A 27368-nucleotide genomic window follows, 5' to 3' on the forward strand; every position below is an offset into this window, starting at 1 on the left:
CTGATGAGGGAAATGAAGTTTCTAATGTTTTGGTATGTCTATGCCCATGCATATATTTTTGCATCCATACATATGTGTACTCCAAAACTTTCTATGTGTAAAATTCCCAGTACTTAAATGATTGGATTACAGGTAGATCTTCTGATGGGTGTAAAGTACATTTCAACTTGGGTGTAGTGCTGAATGCCTGTAATCCCAACACTTCAGAGGTAGAGGCAGGAGGTTCAGCAGTTCTAGGTCATTCTTTGCTGCATAGAGAATTTGAGGCCACTCTGTGCTACACAATATTCTTTGTCATAAAACCAGTACATTTTAAAATTTGCTAGTCATTGCAAAGTGCTCTGTATGAAAACAGTACTTACCTTAGATTTGTATTCCTTCAGCAGTGTATGAAAGTGTTTCTTCCTAATATGCTGGGTCAGTGTTTGAGACAGGGCCCGCTGAACCTAGACCTCACTGACTGGGCTAGGCTAGCTGACCAGCAGGCATGGGGGCTACAGGTGGGCCGTCTCTCTCTGTTTTACACGTGTTCTGGGGATCTAAACCCAGGTCCTCATGCCTGCATGGTAAGCACTTTACCAACTGAGCCACGTCCCCAGCCTCTTTTTTAGTGTTTTTGTTATACTCAAACTTATTTTTATATAGCCAAATTTAACCATTTATTATGGCTCTGAGCTTTCAAGCATACTTAAAGCCTTCCCTTTCCAAGGTTCTTTTTAAAGTTCTAGTGTTTGAAATTATCTTTTACGTATTGTTTTCCACTAGTACTTAAATTTTTATACATATGAAATTAGTTTTAGTGGAAGCAATGAGGTACTGATATAACCAGATTTTTTTTTTTTTCAAATGGCTATCCATTTGTCACTGCCATCTTTGCTGAATTCTGTCTCTGTTGTGCATGGATATAATTATTACCATTGTTGTTTATCATTGGCTACATTATGTGTTGGGGAACATTTTCATGCTCTTGTTCTGCATTTACCTGTGGTCTGTTTGCTTGTGTCTGCTAGCACCACACACTTGGTTAGTCCTTGAGTCTGATTGTCCTAGTAAGCTAGTGTTCCTTCCTTCCTCCTCCCAGACATTTCCTGTCTTTCCAAGATCAGTTTCTTCATCTCTAAAATAACATCTCTAAAAATCCGGGAAAATATCACCATGTACCTTGTCGGAGATACCTGTTTAAACTTCACTTATTCCCTGTTGACTAGGCTGTTACTATAGTAATGAAAAAAGACTTGTACTGTGCATCTCTTTAACTCATTTTCCATTCTGACCATTTCTCCTTGAAGGACCTAACCATATGCCAATGCAGGGACCTGGACCCAATCAGCTCAACATGACAAACAGTTCCATGAATATGCCTTCAAGTAGCCATGGCTCCATGGGAGGTTACAACCATTCTGTGCCATCATCCCAGAGCATGCCTGTGCAGAACCAGATGACAATGAGTCAAGGGCAACCAATGGGAAACTATGGTCCCAGACCAAACATGAATATGCAACCGAATCAAGGTAACTATGCTCCTCTCATCACTCCTTCCCTCATGCCCCTCTTCCCAATTCATGATCTCTTTCTTAATTATTACTATTGGTGTGTATGAGTGCACATATATACACACATGCATATACAACATAAGTCATTTTGGCATTGCTTGTATTTATGGATAACCAGTTGGGACCGTATAACCTATTTGGGAGCTTGTATGTGGAGCAGCCTGATTCTTCTCTCTCTCTCTCTCTCTCTCTCTCTCTCTCTCTCTCTCTCTCTCTCTCTCTCTCTCCCCTTCCTCCCTCCCTCCCTCCCTCCCTCCCTCTTCCTCCTCCCTCCCCCTCTTCCTCTCTCCCCATTGGACCTTGTGGGATTTCCTCTGTGTGCATTGGCATGTCTTTTTATTTGTGTTTAGAAATTAAATTGCTCAATTTGCCTTTTCAAGATGGTTTGCCTTTTGTAGATTTTATTTGGAGTTCTGTGTTGCTGGATTGTTTCACAGTGCTGGTCACTGCATAATGCAGCATTTTATTTCACATTAGAACACTGGGGCATAGTTTTCCTTCACAAGCACACTATCTTAAAAGTCACCAGCCTGGTCCTGTTCACTTGCTGGGGGTACCTCTGGTGACTGTCCTGTGTTTGAGGCAGAGACGGTCCTTCTGAAGGTGTGGGTGCCTCTGTGCACATAGCAAGCTGCTTAGCATACTGGGGTGCATGACAAATTATTACCAGTCTCAGTGACATTGTTACCATGTTTCTCTTTTAAATATCCTGTGAATAAGAACTAAAAACCAGTAAGTGGCACTCTGTTCTGCTAATTGCTGTGTTAAAGCATTTGGCACATTTCCACCTTAAAGCTATTTCATACACAAAATGTAGTGAGCCTTGATCTTGATTATAGAAAAAAAAAATCAAGTCACTCAAAATACTCAGATAAAGGAAGAATTGGTTAAAATTATTTGTGATGAAATATTATAATTTCAAAATATAGTCTGGGCTTTTTATAATTCTGATTAGATGTGTTCAAGTTAGTTATCTGGATCTGTTGGATGAAAAGCTGGTCTGGCAAATGAAAGTCTCATTAAGGTTTTATTGTTGTTTCCTCATAAAAACACTTCTTTAGATAGTTTTTATAAAAATAAGCTACCTAGTTTACATTTTTTCTTTTTAGACATAAAAACTTTGCAGATAGTCCTTTTTTAAGAAAGCTTGAAAATTTCTAAAAATGGAAAAGAATTGTTTTTTTACATTTTTTACCTTTTAAAAATTTCTCAGGACCCAAAATCCTGCTCCCACTTCTCAAATTTAATGTGGGTTGCTTTTGCTGTTTTGGTTTTGTTTTGTTAGACAAGTCCCATGGTTTCGTGTGTTTATCTTTGTATCAAGAAACACCAGAAAAATGTTTAAAAGTACTTGCTGTTGTTTTCCACCTTTGGGGGCAGGGGGTATGTGTTGCTTTGTTAAGATTTATGTTGTGTATATAGTACCTTAGGGGGTCAGAAGAGAGTACCCCCCGGAGCTGGAGCTAATGGATGGTTGTGAGCCACCTCTCCAGCCCCTGTCTGGTTGCTTTGAGATTTCACTGTGTACTCCAGGCTGGCCTTAAACTTAGACTCCTCCCTCCTCAGCCTTCTAAATTCTGGGGTTACAGTCATGTGCTACCAGTTTTTAAATTTTTTTTTTTTTTGAGTCATGGAAACTAAATATTGATGAAATTCTGGGGTTCAGCTTATGTTTAGGGACCAGGAATATAATGATATTTTTATGAACTGACTGATTATGTTGTAGTTTTCTCTTTAGATTTTCTTGCTGGGGTTGTACCTGTAGGTGCATACATACTGCACAAGTATTGGACCACCAAGCTGCAGCTCACCTTGTCCCTCCCATCCCCAGTAGCAGTAGTTTCTAAATGAGACCTCTGCAGGACAGAGTCTACAACATGCATTCACTCTTAGCTGTTAAGCTCATGGCTCCCAACTCCCTTTGTAAATTGCTATAAGAATTCTGTTGTCCCCTCCCACATCTCTACTTTGAATGTTAAATGTTAATGGGGAGAAAATGAACTCCCAAATTTTTTAAATATAATTTTACTAGTCCATATTAAAGAAATCTAATGTGTAGATACTCTATTCATCTTTATCTGTTAGAATGCTTAAGAAGTAGAGAAAGAATCTGTCAACCACTGGAGCTGATGTACTTTGGCCTTGTAGGACAGTAAAACAGTGTGGTAGAATTGTGGAATTTCTTTGGACTTTTAATTCTTTAAAAAATATTGAAATTAATTTTGTAAACAAGCATATAAAGTACTGGGCTCCATTATGGAATTGTCGTGTATGTGTTTCGTTACACTTTGTTCTAACTTGTCCACCTGCTGCCTGCCCTCCCTGTGCCCAGCCCCCTGGCTGGATGCCTTGCTTTTCTGTCACATAGGCTGTAGTCTTGTTTCCACTGTAGCATCCCTAGCTCCCTCTAATGTGAGGTCCTCTTTCTAGTAGAACCTCATGAGTAAAAACCGGTTTTAGTTTCTTCATAGTTTATGAAAAAGTTTAAATTGATACAAATGTTAAAGTAACAAAAATATTGAAAAAACGTATTGTTAAAAACATTATTTTAAGTCAGGCGGTGGTGGTACATACCTTTAATCCCAGCACTAAGGAGGCAGAGACAGGTGGATCTCTGAGTTTGAGGCCAGCCTGGTCTGCGAAGCTACACAGAGTCTCAAAAAACCAAAACCAGAACCAACCAACCAACTAAACAACAACAAAAACAAAAACATTTTAAAGATCTGCACAAAGCTGGGTGCCCTGACATCTGCCTCAAGTCCCAAGTTAGCCGTGGAGGCTGAACAGGCTCACTAGTACCTAGCTAGGCATGTGAACCAGCCTGAGCAATGTAGCAAGACTATTAGAAACAAACAAAAAACCCAAGTTGATCCCATTCTATTTACTAATTATATTTTGCTATATTTGTGGTTATTGAAATTAATATTAGCAGCAACTGGCTTTAGAAATTTTAAAAGCAGCTTATATGTGATAGTCTTGTAATTGGTGTCTTAGTTCAGGTTGAGTTTTATACATATAGAAATTGAGAAAAATAAAGTTTTCTTTTTTCCTTCTTTTTTATTTAAATTAGAAACAAGCTTCTTTTACATGTCAATCTCAATTCCCTCTACCTCCCCTCCACTCTGCCCTGTTCATCCCCTATCCCAACCCCTTTCTGCTCCCTAGGGAGGGTGAGGCATTCCCTGGGGGATCTTCAAAGTCTGTCACATCATTTGGAGCAGGGCCTAGACCCTCCCCAGCATGTCTAGGCTGAGAGAGTACCTCTCTATGTGGAGAAGGCTCCCAAAGTTCATTTGTGTACTAGGGGTAAATACTGATCCACTACCAGAGGCCCTATAGATTGCCCAGACCTCCAAAATGACTTCCTCCTTCACGGGGTCTGGAACAGTCCTATGCTGGTTTCCCAGCTATCAGTCTGGGGCCCGGGAGCAACCCCTTGTTCAGGTCAGCTGTTTCTGTGGGGTTCTCCAGCCTGGTCTTGACTCCTTCCTCTCTGCAATTGGATTCCAGGAGTTCAGCTCATTGTTTAGCTGTGGGTGTCTGTGTCTGCTTTCATCAGCTACTGGATGAAGGCTCTAGAATGGCATATAAGGTAGTCCTCAATCTCATTATCAGAGAAGGGCTTTTAAGGTAGCCTCTCGACTATTGCTTAGATTGTTAGTTGGGATCAACCCTGTAGATCTCTGGACATTTCCCTAGTGCCAGAATTCTCTTTAAACCTATAATGGCTCCCTCTATGATGGTATGTCTTTTCTTGTTCTCCTCTATTCTTCCCCTGACTAGATCTTCCTGCTCTCTCATGTCCTCCTCTCCCCTCCTCTTTCTTCTAACTCCCTCTCATTTTTTAAATGAGCAGCTAAACTATAGCTACAGCAGAATAGTCTCCTCCGTGCTCTCTTTGAGCAAACTTTTAAGCTTCTAGCTTAAGAAATGGTCTTATATATAATAGACAGCATAGTGTCTGCTTCTCCTTCTCCTTTCACTCTTGTCCTGTTAAGTTCCCCAGCGATCACTTAGAGCCTCCACTGTGGGAACTGTAGGCACACAGGCAGGACCCACATGGTGAGAGGTGGCAGGAGAACTGAAAGAGCAGAAAGGGCAGGGAACAAACATGGCTGCTCCGTTGCCGACTGGTTCTTAGTACAGAGCACAGTGCTTGAAGTCATGTGGTCTGTCTTTGATTACAGTGAATTGGAACTAAATGCCATGTCATAATCTGGAAAGATGTTTAATAAAGCAACAAATCAGCCAAATTAGAACAGAAAAGCCTTCTGGAAATGGCCCACAGTTACATTTGCTAGAAGCAGTGTATATTTTATTCACAAACATTAATTGTAGCTTTCCTTATTTAATGGAATTTCATTAAGTGTCAGGTGTGAAGAGTTTCACAGATTGTTGTTTTGGGCAGAGTGCCCTTCACAAGTACCGTGTATATAAGTTTGTGGACTTAGTCTTGACCCTGGGCTTTCTTTGATAAAGATTAAAATTCTTTAAGATCAAGTGACATTGGCCGGTGGGATGGTTTGGTGGGTAGGAATGTTTGCTACATATATCCGAGAACCTGAGTGTATTCCTCTACTCTTGGTGGAAGGGGAGAACTGACTTCAAAATAGTCCCCTGGAGAGTTGTAGAGATGGCTCAGCTGTTAAGAGCACTGGCTGCTCTTTCAGAAGACCTGAGTTTAGTTCTTAGTACCCACATGATGGTTCACAGCCATCCATAACTCCAGTTCCAGGGATTCTAGTTCATATATACCTATGTGCAGGCAAAATACAAATAAAATAATCTTTAAAAAATTGTCTTCGCCCCCCCCCATTTCTCTCACTACTAATGATAATGATAAAAGATTAAGTGATTCAGTAAGCATTTACATAATTTATATGAAAACATTTGGTCGAGGTTTTCAATCTTTTTAGATTATAAATGAACATAAAAAACTGACTTTTTTCAGTTGCCTTATTGCAGCCACATCCTCTTAATTTATTTCTCGTCACTAAGACTCCTCATTTCGCCAGGTGTTGTTGGTACACCCCTTTAATCCCAGCACTCAGGAGGCAGAGGCAGGCAGATCTCTGTGAGTTTGAGGCCAGCCTGGTCTCCAGAGTGAGTGCCAGGATAGGCTCTAAAGCTACACAGAGAAACCCTGTCTCGAAAAACCAAAAAACAAAAGACTCCTTGTAGGGGACAGTAAGCCATGCCTGTTAGGGGCTGGCTACAGGAGTGCCTGACCACGCCTGTGAGGTCAGGATGGTGCAGGATAGGCTCTTAAGGAGCGACAAAGCACATGGGACCCCTTTTCTCTGCCTTGCTGCTCCTGGCACGCTCTGGCTTGCGTTTGGCTGGTGTTGGTCTGGATAAAGACATCTTAACCTTACAGACTACTGATCATCTGGATACAGTTATAGGTGGACTTGATTAATAGATTACCCACATGATTAGTCTACATCTCTAGTTATGGCTCCTGCTCCATGACTCCATACTCAAACCTACTATTTAGGAATTGTAGGACTTCTAATTCAGAAATTAAAATGTTTGTAGTATATGGGATTATGGGGCACTGTTTCCAGTACTGGCCTCACTGAAGGGGGTGGGGTGGCACAGATCCCAAGTCATGATTCATTCTCAAAATTTTGAGAATAGAATAGAAAATTAACAAATGAAAGAGTTACTTTAAGTATTCCATGGGAATAGGTTTGGAGTGACTGAATCATGTTATCTTTGTTCTTCCTCACCACCAAGAATATTCTTAAGAATATTGCTGGTACTGGGTTGCTGAGGTAAAGAGTTTGAGGGGTACTATAGCCTTTCAGTTATTTCTGTATGTATGGCTATAGGTACAGTAGCATAGCATACTTAGACTGTTCATAGAAATCTCAGTAGTTTGCATTACATAGTTGTTTGGTTTTTTTCCTCTATACTCTTTGTTCAAGACACTCAGAAACTGTGTTTGGCTTTGGTCACACTGTATCATGTGTGATGTGTATGATGATTGACTGGCTAATTAGCTATGTATCTTTTTACATAACAAATTCAAAAACCAATGTCTTTTTGTGGTATTGTCATCTATCAGCTATTGTTTTTTTGAAATTGTAAAATAATTACACCATTTTCCCATTCCCTCTCCTCCCTCCAAGCCTCACATGTCCCCATCCTTACTTGTAGCCCAGTCTGTAGCTCCAGCTTGTTAGATATCTGGAGATGATCTTTAATTCTTTTTTTTTTAATTAATTTATTTTTTACATTCCAATTTGTTACCCCTCCCTCCTCTCCTCCTGCTTCACCCACTCCCCTCCTCCTCCCATCTGCTCCACAGAGAGGGTAAGGCCTCCCCTAGGAAGTCTACTAAGTCTGTCCCATCATCTAGTTGAGGCAGGACAAAGGCATCTCCCCACCCCCACACCCCTGTGTCTAGGCTGGGCAAGGTATCTCTCCATATAGCATAGGTTCCCCTAAGTCAGTTGTGCATTAATGTTAGATGTTGGACCCACTGCCAGTGACCTCATATATTTTCCCAGTCACACCACAATCACCTATATAAAGGGGATCTAGTTTGGTCTTATGCAGGTTCCCCATTTGGCAGCCCAGAGTCAGTGATCTCTCACTAGCTCAGGTCAGCTGATTCTGTGGGTTTCCCCATTATAGTCTTGACTCCTTTGTTCATATTATCACTCCTCCCCTTACTTTGATTGTACTCCAGGAGCTTGGCTTATTGGTTGGTTAGTTGTGGAATTCTGCATCTGCTTCCATCTGTTTCTGGAAGAGGGTCCTAGCTTCTCTGGGGTTGTGGATTGTAGGCTAGGTATCTTTTGCTTTATGTCTGGTATTCACTTATGAGTGAGTACATACTATATTTGTCTTTCTGGGTCTGAATTAACTTCACTCAGGATGGTTTTTTCTAATTCTGTCCATTTGCCTGCAAATTCTAGGATGTCATTGTTTTTTTTTACCTCTGAGTAAGTAGTACTCCATTGTGTAAATGTGCCACATTTTCTTTATCCATTCTTCTTCAGTTGAGAGGCATCTAGGTTGTTTCCAAGATTTGGCTATTACAAATAATGTTGCTATGAACATAGTTGAGCAAATGTCCTTATGATATGAGTGTGCCTCCTTTGGGTATATGCCCAACAAGGGTATTGCAGGGTCTTGAGATAGGTTGATTTCATAATTTTCTGAGAAATCACCATACTGGTTTCACAGCAGCTGTACAAATTTTCACTCCCACCAGCAATGGAGGAGTGTTCCCCTTTCTCCACATCCTCTCTGGCATAAGTTGTCATTGGTATTTTTGATCTTAGCCATTCTGACAGGTGTAAGATGGAGTCTCTGAGTGGTTTTGATTTGCGTTTACCTAATGGCTAAGGATGGTGAGTATTTCCTTAAGTGTCTTTCCACCATTTGAGATTGTTCTGTTGAGAAATTCCTGTTTAGATATGTACCCCATTTTTATATTGGATTATTTTGGTATTTTGATGTCTAGTTTCTTGAGTTCTTTGTATATTTTGGAGATCAGTCCTCTGTCAGATGTGGGGTTGGTGAATATCTTTTCCCATCCTGCAGGGAGCTGTTTTGTCTTGTTGACAATGTTTTTTGCTTTACAGAAGATTCTCAGTTTCAGGAGGTCCCATTTATTAATTGTTGCTCTCAGTGTCTGTGCTACTGGTGTTATGTTCAGGAAGTGGTCTCCTGTACCAGTTCGTTCAAATGTTTTTCCTTCTTTCTCCTCTATGAGGTTCAGTGTGGATAGATTTATATTGAGGTCTTTGATCCATTTGGACTTGAGTTTGTACATGGGGATAGATATGGATCTATTTGCATTCTTCTACATGTTGACAGCCAGTTATACCAGCACCATTTGTTTTCTTTTTTCCATTTTATATTTTTAGCTTCTTGGTCAAAAATTAGGTGTTCATAGGTATGTGGGTTGATTTCGGGGTCTTTGGTTCAATTCCATTGTTCCACTTATCTGTTTTTGTGCCAATACCAAGCTGTTTTCATTACTATAGCTCTAGAGTAGAGCTTGAAGTCAGGGATGATGTTGCCCCCATATGATCCTTACTGTACAGGATTGTTTTGGCTTTCCTGGATTTTTGTTTTTCCATATGAAGTTGAGTATTGCTTTTTCAAGGTCTGTGAAGAATTTGGCTGGGATTTTGATGGGGATTGCATTGAACCTATAGATTGTTTTCAGTAAGATTGCCATTTTTACTATGTTGGTCCAGCCTATCTGAGAGAATGGAAAATCTTTACATTTTCTGATATCGTCTTTAATTTCTTTCTTTAAAGACTGGAAGTTCTTGTCATACAGGTCTTTCACTTAAAAGTGGCTTACACTGATGGTAGTGGCATGGGATGTGATGGCCCCTGCTGGTTATGGGGATATCTTCACTGTGTGTATTGCAGCAGTGGGAGCTTTTGCTTCCCCTGGCTTCTCACTCAGGAGACAGTGTAGGTCTGTTTTCTGAGCCCGTGCTTTATTGCATTCCCTTTCCTGATAGTTTTTAGGGAGGGGAAACAAGGGGCAGGACGAGAGGGTTTTAGTTATTTAATAAGAAGCACTGCAGTCCTGGAGGCTGGAGAGATGGCTGTTCTTGGAAAGGACTCTGGTTTAGTTCTCAATATGCACATGGCAGCCAACAACTGTCTGTAACTCCAGTTCTAGGGAATCCAATGTCCTCTTTGGCTTCTGTGGGCAGGCATAGCATTCATACATACAAAATTAAAAAAAAAAAAAAAGAAGCATTGTAGTCCATTGGTTTCAAGTTTATAAAGCTTGTAAAAGATTTGAGAAGGGGAAAGGTTGTTTTGAAATTTTGTCCTCAAATTGAAGTTTATAAATTCAAATGATCTGTTTGTGAAATACTTTTATAGGTTTCTACCAACCACTATTGAATAAACGTCTGTTAAAAAGAATGAAAAGGTAGGGTCAGAGAGATGTCTCAGTGGTTAATGCTTGCTGCTCTCACAGGGCACCTGATTTCAGTTCCCAGCATTCATACTGGGCAGCTCACAACCACCTGTAACTCCTGCTCTAGGGGATCTGATGCCTTCTTCTAGCCTCATTGGGCTCCTGTATGCATGTGATGTGCATAAATCATGAAAGCTTACATACATACATACAAACAAATAAATCTTTATCCACCCCCCTGCAAAAAAGAATGACATGGAAGTCTACAAGTTTGGTTTCTTTTGTTGGTTTGAATACTGATTTGATATGGAACGTTTGTGGAATTTATTTTTCATATCTTTTCTAATAGTGTAGTAAGATATTTTTGTCTAGAGAGTAGTATAGCTAATAAGGTATAGAAAATGCATATGTTCAAGATTTATCTCCATTTTGACTTTTAAAAAAGGACTTCACTTGGACCTGAGACTTGGTTGTTTTCCTTACTGTCACATGAATTTGGGCATGTAAGCTTTATGCAAAGACTCATTTATACTTGAAGTCAGTTTTCCTTGTTTGATTGCACATTTTGTGTATTATATTGTAAGATATTCTTGCATCTATCTTAGGATGTTGAAGTGTAGCAGAATACTGTGTGTTAATGTATTACGTGTCCTCAGGTCCCATGATGCATCAGCAACCTCCTTCTCAGCAATACAACATGCCACCTGGAGGTGGGCAGCACTACCAAGGACAGCAACCCCCCATGGGCATGATGGGGCAAGTTAACCAAGGCAATCACATGATGGGCCAGAGACAGATGCCTCCGTATAGACCGCCACAGCAGGGTGAGAGGCCATTTGGAATGTTGCTTGCTTAATGTAAATAACAGTCATTGAAAGGCTTTACATTTTAATGAACTTTTTATCTAGGTAAATCCAGAGCTATTTTGGATTCCTCCCCCACATTCCCTAAGGCATCAGGATTTAGGGTACAGAAAGTCATGAGACATAGGAGCTTCCCGGCATACAGCTTCCTTTTGTCTGTTATTTTCTAGGAAAATACCACATCATAAAGTTTTCTGTCAAAATTTATTCATTTACAACAGAAAATGCCCTTTTTTAAAAGCTGCTAAATTTATGACGAAGAACAAAGTCAGTTTTACTTCCAAGTGTTCTACTACTAAAGTAAAAAGAAAAGAGTTTCCTACCAGCTTCAGCCCCTTCTGAAGAGGTTGTTTGTCTGGGTTGATATTGTTTGGTATTATTTGTATGGTCTTATATTAACTTTATAGATGTGACTTGTGGACCTGCTGTGTGTATATGTAAGTGTGTGTGGAAATAATTGAAAGTGTCAGAAGGGCCAGAGTATTGCAGGGGAGTCTACAGCTGAGAAGTAGTCTCTCATAGCATGAGATTAGAAAACGCCTGTGATGACATAGAGAACAAATGATTTACATCTTGACTGGTTGTGGTTTTTCAGGCCCACCACAGCAGTTCTCAGGCCAGGAAGACTATTATGGGGACCAATACAGTCATGGTGGACAAGGTCCTCCAGAAGGCATGAACCAGCAGTATTACCCTGATGGTAATCTCTCCTAATGCTAACCTTCCCGTCTTCTATCCCTGCCCAGTATTGATGTAGACAGCATTTCACAGCTTTTTAATGAAAAGTGAAGAAACTACCACTTGTTTCTTCTTTTAGAGGCATTTGGGTATTCTGCAGTACCAACAGTAAGCACATTTGTTTGTAATTAATTCAAGGTATATTTATATAGTTGCTGTTAGTACCACCAAGAGTTGCATTCTGTCACTATAATCTTTTCTCATGTAAAAGAAAGATCCTTTAATATGCAGGATTGTTCATTTGAACCCAAAACAAATGTTACTGATTTTTTTTCTTTTTTGTAATACCTTAATAGAGATTTAACTCACATGCTATAAAGTTTTACCCTTTGGCTTAAAGAATATGGGTTTCTAGAACTATAGAGAATATAATTCCTGAGTATTTTTCATTTTATTTAATGTCCATTCTTGTGAATGAACTGTGGCTTATGTGCTTGCCTTGAGAAAAGATGTGTCCATAACACAGCAGTAGGCAGGCACACTGACTAGTACTGAATAAACACTGCATTTGGAGTTTTAGTTTAGGGGCTTCCCCCAGCCCCCTTTAGAAGGGAAGGTGAATCGTGAGACGTTGACTCTACTGAGGAAGTGCTACACGTTAAGAAAGTACTTACAGTTATGATCCAGGTACACAAGCAGATTTTTACTGTGCATTTTAAAAATCTATTTTTGTTTGAAAATGTTGTATTTTAATGTTAAAAAGATTTTCTAAACATACAGAACTGGTAAAATGATAGATGGGTATGTTACATAATCATGTTTCTTATAATGAAATAGTTTGCCAAAATATTGGTCTATATAGTAAATTCCATTGTTATTTGTAATGTAAATTATATGGCAAAGAAACTTCAGACTAAAATATTAGGACCCCCTCATCTAGAACCTAATGCAAGCCAGCAGGAAGATGGAATTTGGTTTGTTGCAAAGGCATTTTAATCTGCTGCTTTTCATCAGTTTTGAAGCATGAAGGTGTATCTGCATTAGACACTGACTGTCACCACAGAGGTCCTGATGCAGCAGAGAGAACAGGCAGGCCCCTGTTGAACTACACACAATAGACATTTTTAATAATGATGGTGTAGCTAGGTAATTCTGGTTAGAACAATGTATTTTTTATTTCAGATTTTCTTACCATGAAATACTCAGAATGTTGCTTTTTTTTCTTTCCTCATTTCTATGTAGATATATTAAGTTTTTTTAATTAGAAACTTTAATAAGATAATAGTATGTTTACAGAAAAATTTAAAAGGTGACATCTACCTGGTAAATATAACTAACCTGAGAATAAATGAAGTTTTAAAATCAACTTTAAAGTACATCCTAAGCAATTATATTGAACTTGGTATTTTTTGGTTTTTGAATATTTCCTCAAATGTGAAATTTGTATTATTTTAAACCTTTCTACTCAATGCAGACACACTACTTTTAAAAATAGTAAAACTTAAAGTTGTTATAATTACTTGTGCTAGTATGTTTTTAATTTAAATAGTATCATGTTTTCACAGGTGTGTATAAGTATGTCTTGACATGTACATTTATATCAACAATTATATTTTCTCAGGCAAAATTGAGTATCTGTTTTCATGTCCAGATAAAATCTTGTCCATAAATACTTGGATGAGTAACTGGCTGAGTTTTCCTGGAAAGAGCCAGGCAGTGAATGTTGTGGTCTTTGTGAGCCATAAGGTCTTGCTCTCAGATTTCGAACCCTCAGCAGCACGAGTGCGCTGTACAGTGATTAAGGGAATGGTCATGCCTGGATCACAGTGGGCTGTAGATCTCTGACAGGCCACTGGTCCTAGTAAGCTAGCTGGTCACATCTGGCCAACCAGTGGCTTGGGGCTTTCAAACACTAACACAATGAGTGTGTAACCTTTATTTGTAACTGTAGTCCTTCCTCCTAATTAGGCCCTCCTGGAACATTAGTACCATGTTTTAGCAACCGAAACATTAGTTCCTATGGTTTTAAAAAGTAAATCTTAAAAGACTGAGAAAGTAGTCTAGTCTACTGGTGAAAGTTACTGTGTCATAAAACTTAAGGTATTCTCTAACTCAGAAAATACAAATTTTATAGACTTTTATTTTCAGGATACTCTAGAACTATTTCTTAAGTTATGTAAAATGACAGCATTAAGAAGTGCATTTTTTTACATGGGCTGCACAGGCAGGGGGATCCCTGTGAATTTGAGGCCAGCCTGGTTTTACCTAGAGTTTGAAGAACCCAGGGTGAGAGACCCTATCTTATTTTTTTTTTTCTTGTATCTGAAAATACTGTGAAAAACCCTTGTACTTGACGCAATAAAATGTTAGAGTGTTAAAAACTCACTTCAGCTTCTTTCAGGGGAAAACCTGAAGGACCTCCTCTAGACTTTGTGTTGTTTTTTTCAGCACACTCTGTGGAAATGGTGACCAGAAGAACAGGGGGTTGATAAAATGATAATTGCATCCTTTGTTCATTCTTATTTAACTTGATTTACCCACATGTGAGAGCCCTAAATGTTCTCATTTTCTTTTAAAAATAGAATATAAGCGTTTTTTGCCCTCAGTGAGGATTATCAAAGTTAAGAGAATGAGTGTAACATTTCTAAATCTACTGCTCTTTGCTTTGAAAAAGTTTGCACGTTATCTCACTGTGAAAGTACTCACGTTGGTAAATACTTGCTAATGCAATTAAAATAATTTTTATGTATTTCCATTTCTTTTTCTTTCTTTTTTTTTTTCTTTTCTTCAGTTTTATCTTAAAGTTTAATTGTAGGGTTTTCACTCAGTGGCCATTAACGTTTCTTCCTGTCTCTTGTCGAATTGATGTAGGTCATAATGATTACGGTTATCAGCAACCGTCGTATCCTGAACAAGGCTACGATAGGCCTTATGAGGATTCCTCACAACATTACTACGAAGGAGGTATCTATATACCTTCACACACGTACACATGCACACCCCTTCTGCAGGAATGCAGTTCTTGCATAGGACAGTGTCTTCCCATGCAAAGCTCTTGTAGAGTACTAGTTGCTGGCTGTCTAGAAAGTTACAGGGCCCCCAAAACAACCTTACAAATATTTAGAATGTAACCATGATGTGTCATTTCTAACAGCAGTAAAAAGACTAAAACATTTAAAAATGCTTTTTTGCTCCTTGGAAATTTCCTCTTTGAACATAAATCCATCGATCCCCATCCCCCACCCTCACCCCTCGTGTGTGTTTGTACATATGTATTATTTACATCTCAGCATAGTACCTTTAGGAAACAGCTTGCTGATCTTGTGTAGCTAGTGTGTGCTCTTGTAGCTGTCTTTAATTTTGTCTTTTTTATTTTATTTAGCATAGTCATGATCTTAGGACTGTGATGCTCCAGTAACTATAATGCTCGTATGGCAGAGGCGCTGAAAGAGCTGCAGTTCAACCTTGCACAATTGGCTTTAACTGCAGTTTGTTTGGCCGAAATCCTTCTGTTTGGTTTGAGTTTTTTCTTTGTTTTGTTAACTTTTTAAAAATCAATATGGCATTTCAGTTTGTTCTTGTATTGTTGGCTGTGCATCTTAGAGGGAAAAAACCAAGCCATCAATTAGGCAGCCATCTCAGTGCTTGTTCTCCTCTTCTCCCTTTCTTCTGTAGGAAACTCACAGTACAGCCAACAGCAAGATGCTTATCAAGGACCACCTCCACAGCAAGGGTACCCACCCCAGCAGCAGCAGTACCCAGGGCAGCAGGGCTACCCAGGGCAGCAGCAGGGCTATGGTGAGAGCTACTTTGTTCTGCTTTCCTACCAAGAAGAAGTCATGGTTGTTTGTTTTGTTTTGTTTTGTTTTGTTTTTTAATATACAAGTGATATTTAGCCTCCATTTTATTTTAATTTTAAGCATTCATTTAGTGTGTGTGTGTGTGTGTGTGTGTGTGTGTGTGTGTGTGTGTGTGTGTGTGTGTGTGTGTGTGTGTGTGTGTGTGTACATGGAACACAGAGCATGTGTAGAAATAGGGATACCCTATAAGAGTCACTTCTTTTCACCATGTGTGTCCTGGAAAGTGGACTCAGGTTTTTAGGTCTGGTGGCAAGTGCCCTTACCCACTACATAATCTCTCTCTCCAGTCCTTAAAATTCTATAAGCATTGTTTTAGTTCCGCTAATATTACATGTTTGAATGTTTCTTTTAAAGGCATGGGGAAATAACTAAGTTGGTAACGTATTTACCACACAAGCATGAGGACTTAAGTCAGATTCCCAGCACCCACCTCAGAGTACCCATCCTTCATGACGGCACTGGAGAGGCAAGGACAGGGGGGCCCTTGGGCAGCATTGCTAACCAGCCAGACTTAGGAATCGGCCAGTGCGAGTCTACCTCAGAGTAGAAAGCAGAGGTTAGCATGAGCATGCACATGCATGTGAACACACTCCGTAAACGCAGACACAAACATACAGGTGTTTCCCCTTAGGTAAATTAATGATCCATTTAGAAAGCACACAGACTAAAGACAATTTAATGGTAAGGTGACATGAATTTGCGGATCTGTTGGACATATATGAATAGGAAGTAGCTTTGTATGAGCTTAGATAAATGATAGTGACTGTTAGTGAAAAATTACCTTTTTAGTGCAAAGGCAAGGTTTACTCAGATCCATAAAGACATGTCATTTCACAGGGGAGGGCCTAGGCCCTATCCCAAAGGATATGACAGACTCTGAAGACCCCCCCCCATGGACGGTCTCACCCTCCCTGGGGAGCAGAAAGGGTATGGGATAGGTAGGGTGTTAGTGGGAGGCAGGGGAGGAGGAAAGGGAGAGGGAACTGGGATTGACATGTAAAACAATCTTGTTTCTAATTTAAATAAAAAATTCGGGAGGGAGACATGTCATTTTAGTGAAAGCACGGCACACATCTTAAGGAGTGTACTTACTGAATTTGTGCATCATACAGAGTTTAGGGGAAAATACAGCTGTGTTTCCTATAAACTATTTGTAGCTCTGTCTGCTTGCTCTGCCTGATGTGCTTGTGGCCTTGTGTTTAATCTCTTAATACTTTCAACACCAAAAGTCTATTAGAACATCTGACTTTAAGTCATTTTACTTGGTAATCTACCTGTCTGTCTGTGTCTTAAATTTAGGCTCCTTCAACCATTTTGCCTATAGCGAACGAGGTGTGTGCATGCCTCAGCAGCTGCTCATCAGTGCTGATAGAGCCTCTTTTTGAGTAACTAATTACTTTAGACTTTTGATGTTCTCTGTTTTTTGGCCCCATCTTTGCTTATGGTGAGAAGTAGGAACCCTAGCTGAGGCCAAGATTCCTTTGTCCCCTCAACATGTGCATTAACACTCTCGGTGGCATCATGCCTTTTCTCAAGGAAGAGAAGTCTCATCATAGATATATGAGAAGTAGTTCATGGTTTTCTTCTCTTCCCAAAGACCTTTTTTGCCCTTTCTAAATGGCGTTTCCTTTTCATGATGTTTGTATTTCAAATACATTTTATTGCAGTTGCATGAGAACAAGTTTGATGTCACTAAATGAGCTAAATATACTGACTTGTGAAAAATATTTTCACTGGGAGAAGACAGAACATTTTTCATTAAATGTTGTTTTGTTGAATACCAGGAGCCCTAACAGAGACCTTCCCATTGTGCTCCTTTATAGGCCTCCCTTGTCAAACTTTCTTCTCATTTAGAGTTATAATTACTGAAATTCCAATAATCGGATAATCTGGTAGAATTTATTTGAGGTTGGAAATTGATTATTCTCTCCTGAGATTCTCTGCAGTCGTTGTTTTCATGGAAGGTTTTAAGTGGCTGTGGGAGAAGACACTGAAGTGTCCAAGCTGTCAGCTTCCGCTTGAGAAAACATTGTTCCCAGTAGTCACAAGTTGAGTTTCCAAAATAGAAGCGCCTGCTGAGCAGGTGGGATCAGTCTTATGCTGCTTCTGGTTGGTCGTTGCTTAACAGTGATTGATTCTTAGAGTGTAATTTTCTCCTAAGATTTATTTAGTTGTATTACATAGTGTTTTGCCTGAGTGTATGAATGTGCACCATGTGTGTGTCTGGTGTTTCAGGAGGTTAGAAAAGGGTAGGGGATCCCTTGGAACTGGAGATGGTTGTGAGCTGTCATGTGGGTACTAGAAAACAAACCCAGGTACTCAGCAAAAGCAGACAGTGCCCGGAACTTCTGAGTCCTATCTCCAGCCCTCAGTGTAACTTATTTTTTCACATACAGCCTGTGGCTTTTTGTTTTAAAATACTAGGGAGATAAGTTAGTTGATGGTGGTGTAATCCTACCATTCTGATAATTTCAAATATAAATTTAGTCACACAGTTAGAAATATCATTGATTTTCCCCAACATTATTCAGAAATTATGTCATTATTTGGACCTGCTTCTTGGTTATACTAACTCACGGATGGATGCAGAAATTACTTTACTGTTATCATGGAGTTGCCCTGGTGTATTGAGTTGGTCTTACCAATTCCTGATGTGTACATTTAGCACTCGAATTTCATTGAGGCAGCATTCCAGTGTTTTCTCTTTTACTACAACCATTAACATTTATTTCACAGCACACTCTGAAAAAGTCAGGGTGCTAAACTATCCTGTTTAGTTTAGACACAAGAATATAGTTACATCTCATTTGTAATGCTTGCCGAAATTGTGGAGACTCATTATAACTTTACCTGAGCATTTGTTGGTATGAACTGTCTTACAGGTCCCTCCCAGGGCGGTCCAGGCCCTCAGTATCCTAATTATCCTCAGGGTCAAGGTCAGCAGTATGGGGGCTACAGAGCCACACAGCCGGGACCACCCCAGCCACCACAGCAGAGGCCTTACGGGTATGACCAGGTAAGTTAGGTATCAGCTGTGAAGTCACCACACTGTTCTTCATCTCCAGGCACTTTGTTGTTGATTTGTTTGACTGATTTTTGAGGCAAGATTTCACTGTGTTGTCCAAACTGGTTTTGAACTCATGATCTACCACTCCCAGCCTCCAGGAACTGGAATTTCAGGCATGGACCACCACACATTGCCCCCTTCTCTTGTTTGCTAGCCACTATCTCATTCAAAATAGTAAAAATACCTTGAAGTATTTTAGAATGCCAGGACAGTTCAATAATAGCTACTGTTACTTATAAAACAACTTGAAATAAGACCCCAGCTCACTGTCCTTGGGCACACAGTCCATCAGTTATTTCTCTGCAGTCCCTCACCTTTGTTGAGAGTCATGGGGCCCATGCGTTTCTCAGCTCCCCAGGGCAGCTCACCTGGCATGCTCCTCCCTTTGCTATCAGAGCTCTTTGCATTTGAACTTCACCGCTTAGTCTATCACCAAGTGCTTTTTCTCTACGCTTAGATTTCAGATGTTGAAATGAATCTTATCCTAAGATTCCCTGGAACTAGTAGTATTCACCTAAGTTGTTCACTTTTTAATTAAACTCCTCAGACTTGTAGTATGTAATGTAGGCACTTATGAGTGCCCGTTCTCACTTGTTAGGGTAATGTTTCCGGTTTGTGAGGTCACTTTTCAGTGAGGACATTGATATAATCACAACTTGTGAGGTACTAAAATGGGGACTTTTGAACATGGAACTGTGTATAGTTTTAAATGAGGAACTGAGGCCAGTGTAGGGTTCTCATTTGAGGAACAGCCCAGATACTACATTAACTAGCATTAGAGCCACAAGCCGTGTTTCCTTCCTACCCTGTGCCATGCTTGCCTGCAGCCCCCTGTACTTCACTTCCTTCAGTAAAGACAAGAGTACAAGAGACTGACAGGGCAGGGCTGGGGTAGAGGGCATACATTAAGGTTTATTTTTTGGCTTATATTGTGTATACAGGTGTTTTGCCCACATGTATGTCTATGCACCATGTGTGTACAGTGCCTGTGAAGATCAGAAAGAATGTACTAGGTCCCCTGGAACTGGAGAGCTGCCATGTTGAGGCTGGGAATTGAACCTAGGTCCTCTGGAAGAACAGCCAGTGCTACTTAACTGCTGAGCCAAAGTATGGATAGTAAAATTATTCTTGAATGTTTAAATTGACTTAAGATCTGCTGAGGGTACTAGGGAAATGACTCAGCTATTAAAGCACTTGTTGTTATGGCAGAGGACCCATGTTTAGTTTCCAGCATCATGTCAGTGGCTCACAGTCACCTGTGATTCCAGTTCCAGGGGATTCCAACTCTGCCACATGGGTACTGTATACATGTGCATAGACCCATACACAGATACACACAAATAATTGAAGACAATTTTTTAAAAATTAAAAATCTGATAAGAGAGTTTGATTTATTCCAAACTCTAACATTTTAAAAGGTTAGACTTGAGTCATATGCCTGTGGTTCTTGCACACATGCTGGGCAGGTAAGATGGGATGCTGAGGGCTTGTAGAGCAGCTGTCTCTAGCTTCCTTCTTTTAGCATTTGGCACTTGCTCCTTTCTCACACTTACAGGTCTTTAGTGTCTGTATCACTCTCCTACTTCTCTTGCCTGTGCAGCTCTTCCCTCTTATTGCTAGATGAGAACGCTTAGGTATGTAGTAAGTCAAAGTCCTACACAAAATACACCTGTTGGTCTGAGACTTGCCAGATGAGAAAGCATTAGGTAAGTCACTGAGTAATCCTGTAGAAAATACCTGCTGATCTGTTGGGTTTTTAAATTTGTGTGTGGTGTGTATTCATGTGTCCATATACTGAGGCAGGGTCGCTTACCAGAACCCAGCACACACCAGTTCCTCTGTCTAGCTAGCCAGCTTGCTGTAGGATCCTTTGTCTGTGCTCTGGCTCTGGGTTTACAGGCAGGCTGCCTTGCCTGTCTAGCCTGTGATCTGTTTGTTTTTGAGGGTGGATGAAGGAATGAAAACCAAAGCAAATTCCTCAGCCCAGTAGTGATATAATTGTTATGGCAGTTTATATAGTTCAGGCAGATACATTTACAGCAGGGAAATCGGGAGCGAATGCTTCTTCATGGAGCATTTGTGTTCTCCGTCTCTGTAACCAGTTCCTTGGGTTGACAACCTTGAGTCACCCTGAGCTTATACACCGCTCTTTTGGTAGTTGAACTTTGAGCCAAGCAACAAACCTCAAAACCCTTTCCTTAAAAGTATATCAGTAGCTGGCTGTTTTTCAAACCTTCTCTATCTCAAGTCAGCAATCCCCTGTCACCCATTTGTTTGATTCTATCCTGCCGTTGTCCACATCGGACCTGGAGTGATCATGTAATAACAGCAGCCAAGCCTTCCCTCAAGGGTGGCTTTAGTCTCATGGAGGTTTAGGGTTACTCCTGTGTTGGCCCAGGAAGGGTGACTTCTTTCTAGTCTCCTCCATACAGTTCAGCAGTGTGTGTTCACAACATGAGTTGCCTCCTCCTTACTCTTCTTTGATCACATTGGCCTCTTGCTCTTTCTGATAGACATTAGGCTACCCAAGAACCATTTTGTTTGCAGCTCCCTCTATCTGAAACTCCCCTCTACCTGCAGTCCCTCCCAACTTGGTTTGTCAGATGGCTACCGTAGTGAATGCCCAACACTGGATTACTTGGTCTTCCTTTCTATATTTTGAAATAGCCAGGGGTAATGCTTGACACCTGTAATCTGAGTACTGGGGAGATTGAGACACAGTGGATCATGAGTTCAAGATCATCCTTGGGTACATAGTAAGTTGGAGGCCTGCTCTATATCAGACTGAATCAAAAAACACAAAATAGCTTTCTTGAGGCCTGATTTACATACCTTATATTTAACAAACCACACACTAAAATTGTAGTTTAATAAATTTTACCTATATATGCCTATGAAATCATCATCTAAACAAAAATAATGAAGTTTTCAATATGCCCCAAAGTTTCTGTGCTACTTTTTAAACCTCCTGCTGTACCCGTCCCCTCCTAGATGTCCACTGATAGACTTCCTATCACTACAGAAGAGAAGGGAACCTTATATGTTATCTGACTTCTTTACTTTTTTGTTTTTGTTTTTTTTTGTTGTTGTTGTTGTTGTTTTGAGACAGGGTTTCTCTGTGTAGCTTTGGAGCCTATCCTGGCACTCGCTCTGGAGACCAGGCTGACCTCAAACTCACAGAGATCCGTCTGCCTCTGCCTCCCGAGTGCTGGAATTAAAGGCGTGCGCCACCAACGCCCGGAGACTTCTTTACCTTTTTACATAGTTTAAATTTATTTAACTGCAATAATGTGTGGAGGTCAGAGGACTACTTGTAGTAGTCGGTTCTTCTGTTTGTGGGTCCTGGAAATAGAACTCAGGTCATCACACTTGGCAGCAGATGCCACTTCCTAAGCCACCTTGAAAGCCCACTTGGACTTCTCTTATTGGCAATAACTTTTGATGTTTGCTCTTACTGTGATTATAAGCAATTCTTATAACAAACTAGTATTCTGTGATAAGGCTGTCTACAGTTTCAGTTAACGTACCTGACAAGCCAGGTCTAAGTATATGGACACAGACATTTACTTTTTTCATCTACATCCCTGAATGTGTAAGTTACATGGTAGATGAGTGAGCACCCGTCTGTTGCCTCCTTCAGGACTTGCAGCCTGGAACTAGACAGTTACCAGGTGTCAATCCCTCCTAATTGACAGCAGCTCAGTGTGACAGAATAGCCCACTCGATGGCTTTCCAGAGCTTACACTAAGGGCAATGGAGAGCATTGGGAACGTGCACTGTTGACAAAGCCAAGCGCTTTCCCAGTCCAGATAGGTTTGCCTCCTGGCCTGTACCCACCACTCACACAAAACACAAGAAGCGTTTGTACTCAGGCCCACTGTACAGACAACACAGGACAGCAATCTCAGATAGGTAAAACAAATTAGACGAGCCTCTGGAAACTGTTAGTGAATGTAGTGGAAATAAATGAATAAGGTCTTCTCCTAGAGAGAAAAGAAACAAAAACCTTGTTATACATTTACTGGTGTGCACACACTCACGTGGGCATACTGTCACTGTGGCACACCTGTAGCGATCAGACCATTGTGGGAGTTACTCTCTCCTTCCAACTCTGGATCCTGAACTCGGTCTCAGGCCTCATGGCAAGACTGCCGAGCCTTCTCACCAGGCTCCTTCCCAGCCATTGTATACATAAACTTTCATCTTTAGTATCCAACGTCACACGTGCACAGGGGAATATTTCTAACCAGTATCGAGACTTGGTGTGTTACATAATCAGTTAATAAGGTAACTTACTTATTTTCAGACAAGGTTCATCATATTCTTGGTCTCAGACTTCTAGACTGAAGCAGCCCTCTCTGGCCTCCATAGTGGCCTGGACTGCAGACATAAACCACGTCACCCTGCTCATTGTGAAAACCCTTTCTCATGTCCTGTCTTGTTAGGGTCATAATAGTACAGCCCTGGAGGAAAAGGAAATTGTGATCTCCAGCTGTAGCTCATATTTTCTCGGTTCATGGATGAGGGCATTGCATCTCTGAGTATTTTAGGCAAAGACAAAGGCAGCAGCAGAGTTGGAACTTGAGTTCAGTGTTGGGCTTAGGTTCTTTAACATTGAGCACTGAACTACAGGAGACTGGCAGTTACCCTTTTAGGATGTTTTACTGTTTAAGTATGAATGTGCCTGTGTTTCGCACAGAACCCAGAACTCCTGCCCCACCCCTGTCTCCATACCTGTTCCCATCCCCACAATCCTAGGGTTACAGGTGTGTGCCGCCAGGTCCGGCTTTGAAGCCTAATCCTGTCTGTAATTTAGGCTGCAAGGTTCATTTGCAGTTGAACATAATATCAGGAAAATTAGAGTGATAATGCCTAATAAATAAAAGTTTGAACTTACCGGATGTATATTTGCTTTCCTGATATGTTAACATTATGAATTACATTTGTAATTTTCTGTCGTAAACTAACTTAGGTAAAGCTCTTATCTAATTCTGTTTTTAAATTTATCTTTTAGGGTCAATATGGAAATTACCAGCAGTGAAAATATCCTTACATTCCAATAGCCAGTATCTGTTAGCAGCCATATTGTCACAACTTGTGCCCTGTGGACACCTCCCTGCGAAGATGCCTTCCATTCCGCCTAGTTTGGGGAAAACCTTTGCATCAGTGGCTGCGTTATCAGCAAGCAGCCATTGAGGGTTAGTTTGTAAAGGTTTTAGTAGCTACCAAATACACCTGATTTCACATTTCTACTCTAGATGGCAACATTGGACAGAAAATGCATTGACATAGAGTCATTTGCAGCGATTTCGGAACTGTGTTCCAAATGGACTGTCATAGACTGAAAGGTGTCAACAGCTTTGTATGTTTACGGAGGTTGAAGGGGGTTCATACTTTTTCCACAGATTATTTTGTAAGGGGAAGGGGGGAATGTACACTTTTTACAGCAGCAATATTTTGTATATTATGTTTATTTCATGTGATGAATATGCAAGGCGGTACACTACGCACTAGGCAGAATCAGAAATGCTGTTGATGTGGAGTGTGGTAGATGCTTGGCCATTGTGGTATTCTGTGAAGACACAGGTGAGGGAAAAGACAGACACATACCGCATATACTTAGTTCTTAGAGGAATCCACATCTCTTCTCCACCAGGTTAGCAAGGGCACTGTGATACAGTTTTTGAGTACAAAGACATTTTTTAAAAAGCCTTCCAGTTTTGTGCATTAACCCTTTTTGTAAAGATGATTTCTAATACTGGTTTCAAATGCAAGGCAATAATTATGTTGCATCTGTGAACATTGGCAGGTTCGTGTAAATGAAGTGTGAAGCTTCTCAAAACAGCAATAACTGAAGGAAAAAACGTTGGTTTTTACCTTGTTTGAGTATCAGGGAGTTTAGTGAGTACCATCAACACATTCTACCCAGACCAAAGAGGACTGACTCAGTGTTGATCTGATGATACTTTTTTTTTTTTTTTTTTTTTAAACATTAGTATAATTGGTTCATGGAGCACAGTAAGAGTAGTCCCAGAGACTTAACACGCTTGTATTTGAACTTCTTAATTGGATATGAGTAAAGGGGACCTTCATGTTCCTCCCTTCATCTTAGTTGCTGTGACAGGAAAATGTTTCTGATGGGGCATTTCTCATCTCTGTGGACAGCGTTTTACGGTTCCTTGTTTTTAAGCATGACATACACAATCATTATTTGAGTGGATTATTTTAGGTCAATTCAGGTATTGCACTGAGCAGGAAAGCGTGCACTGAGAGACTTCCTAACACATCTGTTCAAGCAGACTTTGAAACATCTAGCCCAGAGGTAAGCTGCTGTGTCCTCACAGTTGTCTGTATCCAGGGAATAGGGCAGTGTTTGTAATTGAATTAGTTTTTGCCCCTTCTAGCTGGAGACAGAACAGAAGGGTGCCATAAATTCGAAGAAGCAGAGCACACCTTTTTTAGCATACTGTAATCAAAGGAGGGGTTTCACTTTGTCTGTGTGAGTGAGAGCATGTGTTTTAAGGTCAGAATAACTTGGTCAATAGAAAATAGGCATCAAGTGTGAGCAGATAAGGCATGGGAAGCCTTATTTTGATTGAAAAGCTTATAGGTTCTGTGCCAGGTCCTCCACCACTGTGTACTTTGTTGCTATTTAAAACTGTATCAACTCTAACGAAAGAATAAATTATTTGTGATTTTAATTTTCTCATTTGTTTCTTTAAATTAGATCTCTTTGACTCTGCTGTTTTGTCTGGAGACCATACTCTGGGTTTTTATGTAAGTTAGTCCAGTACAAATAGACTATATTTGTATTCTAGGTCTTGATCAAAATTCTCTTGCCATGCCCAAGTTAATTAGAATTAACTGTTCAGTAATCAGTGTGTTGTGTAGGCTGTTTGTTGCAGAATTCTTTCTCTGAAAATGAAGTCCATGAGGCTATAATCAAGATGACTGAATTAGATAAATGAGTTGAGGAGACGAAATTGTGCTGATCCCAACCTGGTGGAGATACGTTATCTCATTTGAAATGAGCTCAACTGACATTAAGAAATAATTTGTCTTGCCATCCCATCTTCTGTTGTCTTATTCTCCTTTAATGGAAACTAAAATTGCAATTTTAATAAGCAGAATTTCCTCTAGGACTTTCCTCCTGGAGACTGGTGCATTTGCAAGGTTTAATTGTCTTATAACGGTCCTATTTCGTAAAAGTTTTTAATTGGTGGTGACAAAGATTTCCTTACTCCTTTGGTACCTAGTAAGAACAATAACTTTATCAGTAGCTTTTCTACCAAAGTTGACATTTCATATAGAAAAAAGGTAAAACTTTGATTTTATTAAATGAATCCCAATGAATAAATATTATAACATCACACAAAATCTTAACAAGTGTAGCACGGTTGTTGATAAGGCTTTTCAAAATAATCAAGTGTGCTAGTCCATGTGTGCAGTTGTTAGCACTATTCTGTAGCTTATTTTGCTGGCAACTGTTGGGACTTTAATGAACTTGCAAGGCAAAGGGCAAAGTCGGGTCATGTGCTCCTGTGTGTGGTGACCCAGTTCATCCACTTGGCACTCAGGGCTGATCGGCTGTTGTCTGTACACCTTCTCACAAGCAGAGGCCAGCACTGTTGTGTAGCTCATAAATATGCCAAAAAGGACCTCAGTGACTCCTCATTTCAGAGAATGCCTTGGGCTTGGAGGAATCTTCTCTTCTGAAATTCTTCATTTTCAATAATAATGTTCTTGGACACCATCTTGGACTCTGTACTTTCAGACTGATGCCTTTTCTTCCACATTAAATAAAAGTTTAACCAGTTCCAGGAAGTGGTGGCACACGGCTTTAATCCCAGCACTCGGGAGGCAGAGACAGGTGAATTTTGTGAGTTCAAGGCCAGTCTGGTCTACAGAACAGGACAGGCTCCAAAGCTACAGAGAAACCCTGTCTCGAAAAAACAAAACAACGACAAAAAAAGATTAACAAGCAAATCAAATAACAGTGGGTGTTTTATATAACTTTATCCCATAAAAGATAACTTTTAAAGATCTGCTAGGCTCTTCTTGCTTGATTCTTGACATACAATGAATGGACAGGTACATCAATATGTAGTCTCATTTTCTTTCCAACAAGAGAAGAATCATGCTTTCCTGTTCTGTGATGCATTTTTTCTCTCTTTTCTTTCTAAATTTATGGTGTTCTTTTCTTTTTGCTATTATAGAGATAATTTTCATAAAATACCCAGCAGAGTTCTTTATATGTGTTTATGTATACTTCATTTCTTATGTGCTAGCTTTATGTATATATTGGTCTTTTGTCTCTTTGGTGTCTTATACATCTTTTTATCGCCACTTTAAAAACTTTTAATTATAATGCTAAAAGTTTTCTGTGCCCCCCATAGTGTCTTGAAATCTTCTTAACTTGCAAATTTATTAAGTATTCCTATT

At 40.1% G+C, this 27368-nt stretch overlaps 1 protein-coding gene across 3 annotated transcripts in view; it reads left to right on the forward strand.

Annotated features, from left to right (window-relative positions):
- Positions 1-25627, forward strand: part of Ss18 (SS18 subunit of BAF chromatin remodeling complex) — a 62425-nt gene extending 36798 nt beyond the window's left edge. Inside the window, exons 5-11 of one of the 3 annotated variants that reach the window (XM_027404360.2) lie at positions 1290-1511; positions 11115-11282; positions 11917-12021; positions 14871-14963; positions 15675-15797; positions 18742-18875; positions 23941-25627. In XM_027404360.2, the coding sequence (XP_027260161.1) occupies positions 1290-1511; positions 11115-11282; positions 11917-12021; positions 14871-14963; positions 15675-15797; positions 18742-18875; positions 23941-23967 (872 nt within the window). In that variant the 3' untranslated portion in view covers positions 23968-25627. The remainder of the gene's footprint in view (positions 1-1289; positions 1512-11114; positions 11283-11916; positions 12022-14870; positions 14964-15674; positions 15798-18741; positions 18876-23940) is intronic. The other 2 variants (XM_027404361.2, XM_027404363.2) reach the window with 2 other exon arrangements.
- Positions 25628-27368: the final 1741 nt, after the last annotated feature.

Source organism: Cricetulus griseus, chromosome 2 (genome assembly GCF_003668045.3).
Source record: "Cricetulus griseus strain 17A/GY chromosome 2, alternate assembly CriGri-PICRH-1.0, whole genome shotgun sequence".
Taxonomy (NCBI): Eukaryota; Metazoa; Chordata; class Mammalia; order Rodentia; family Cricetidae; genus Cricetulus; species Cricetulus griseus.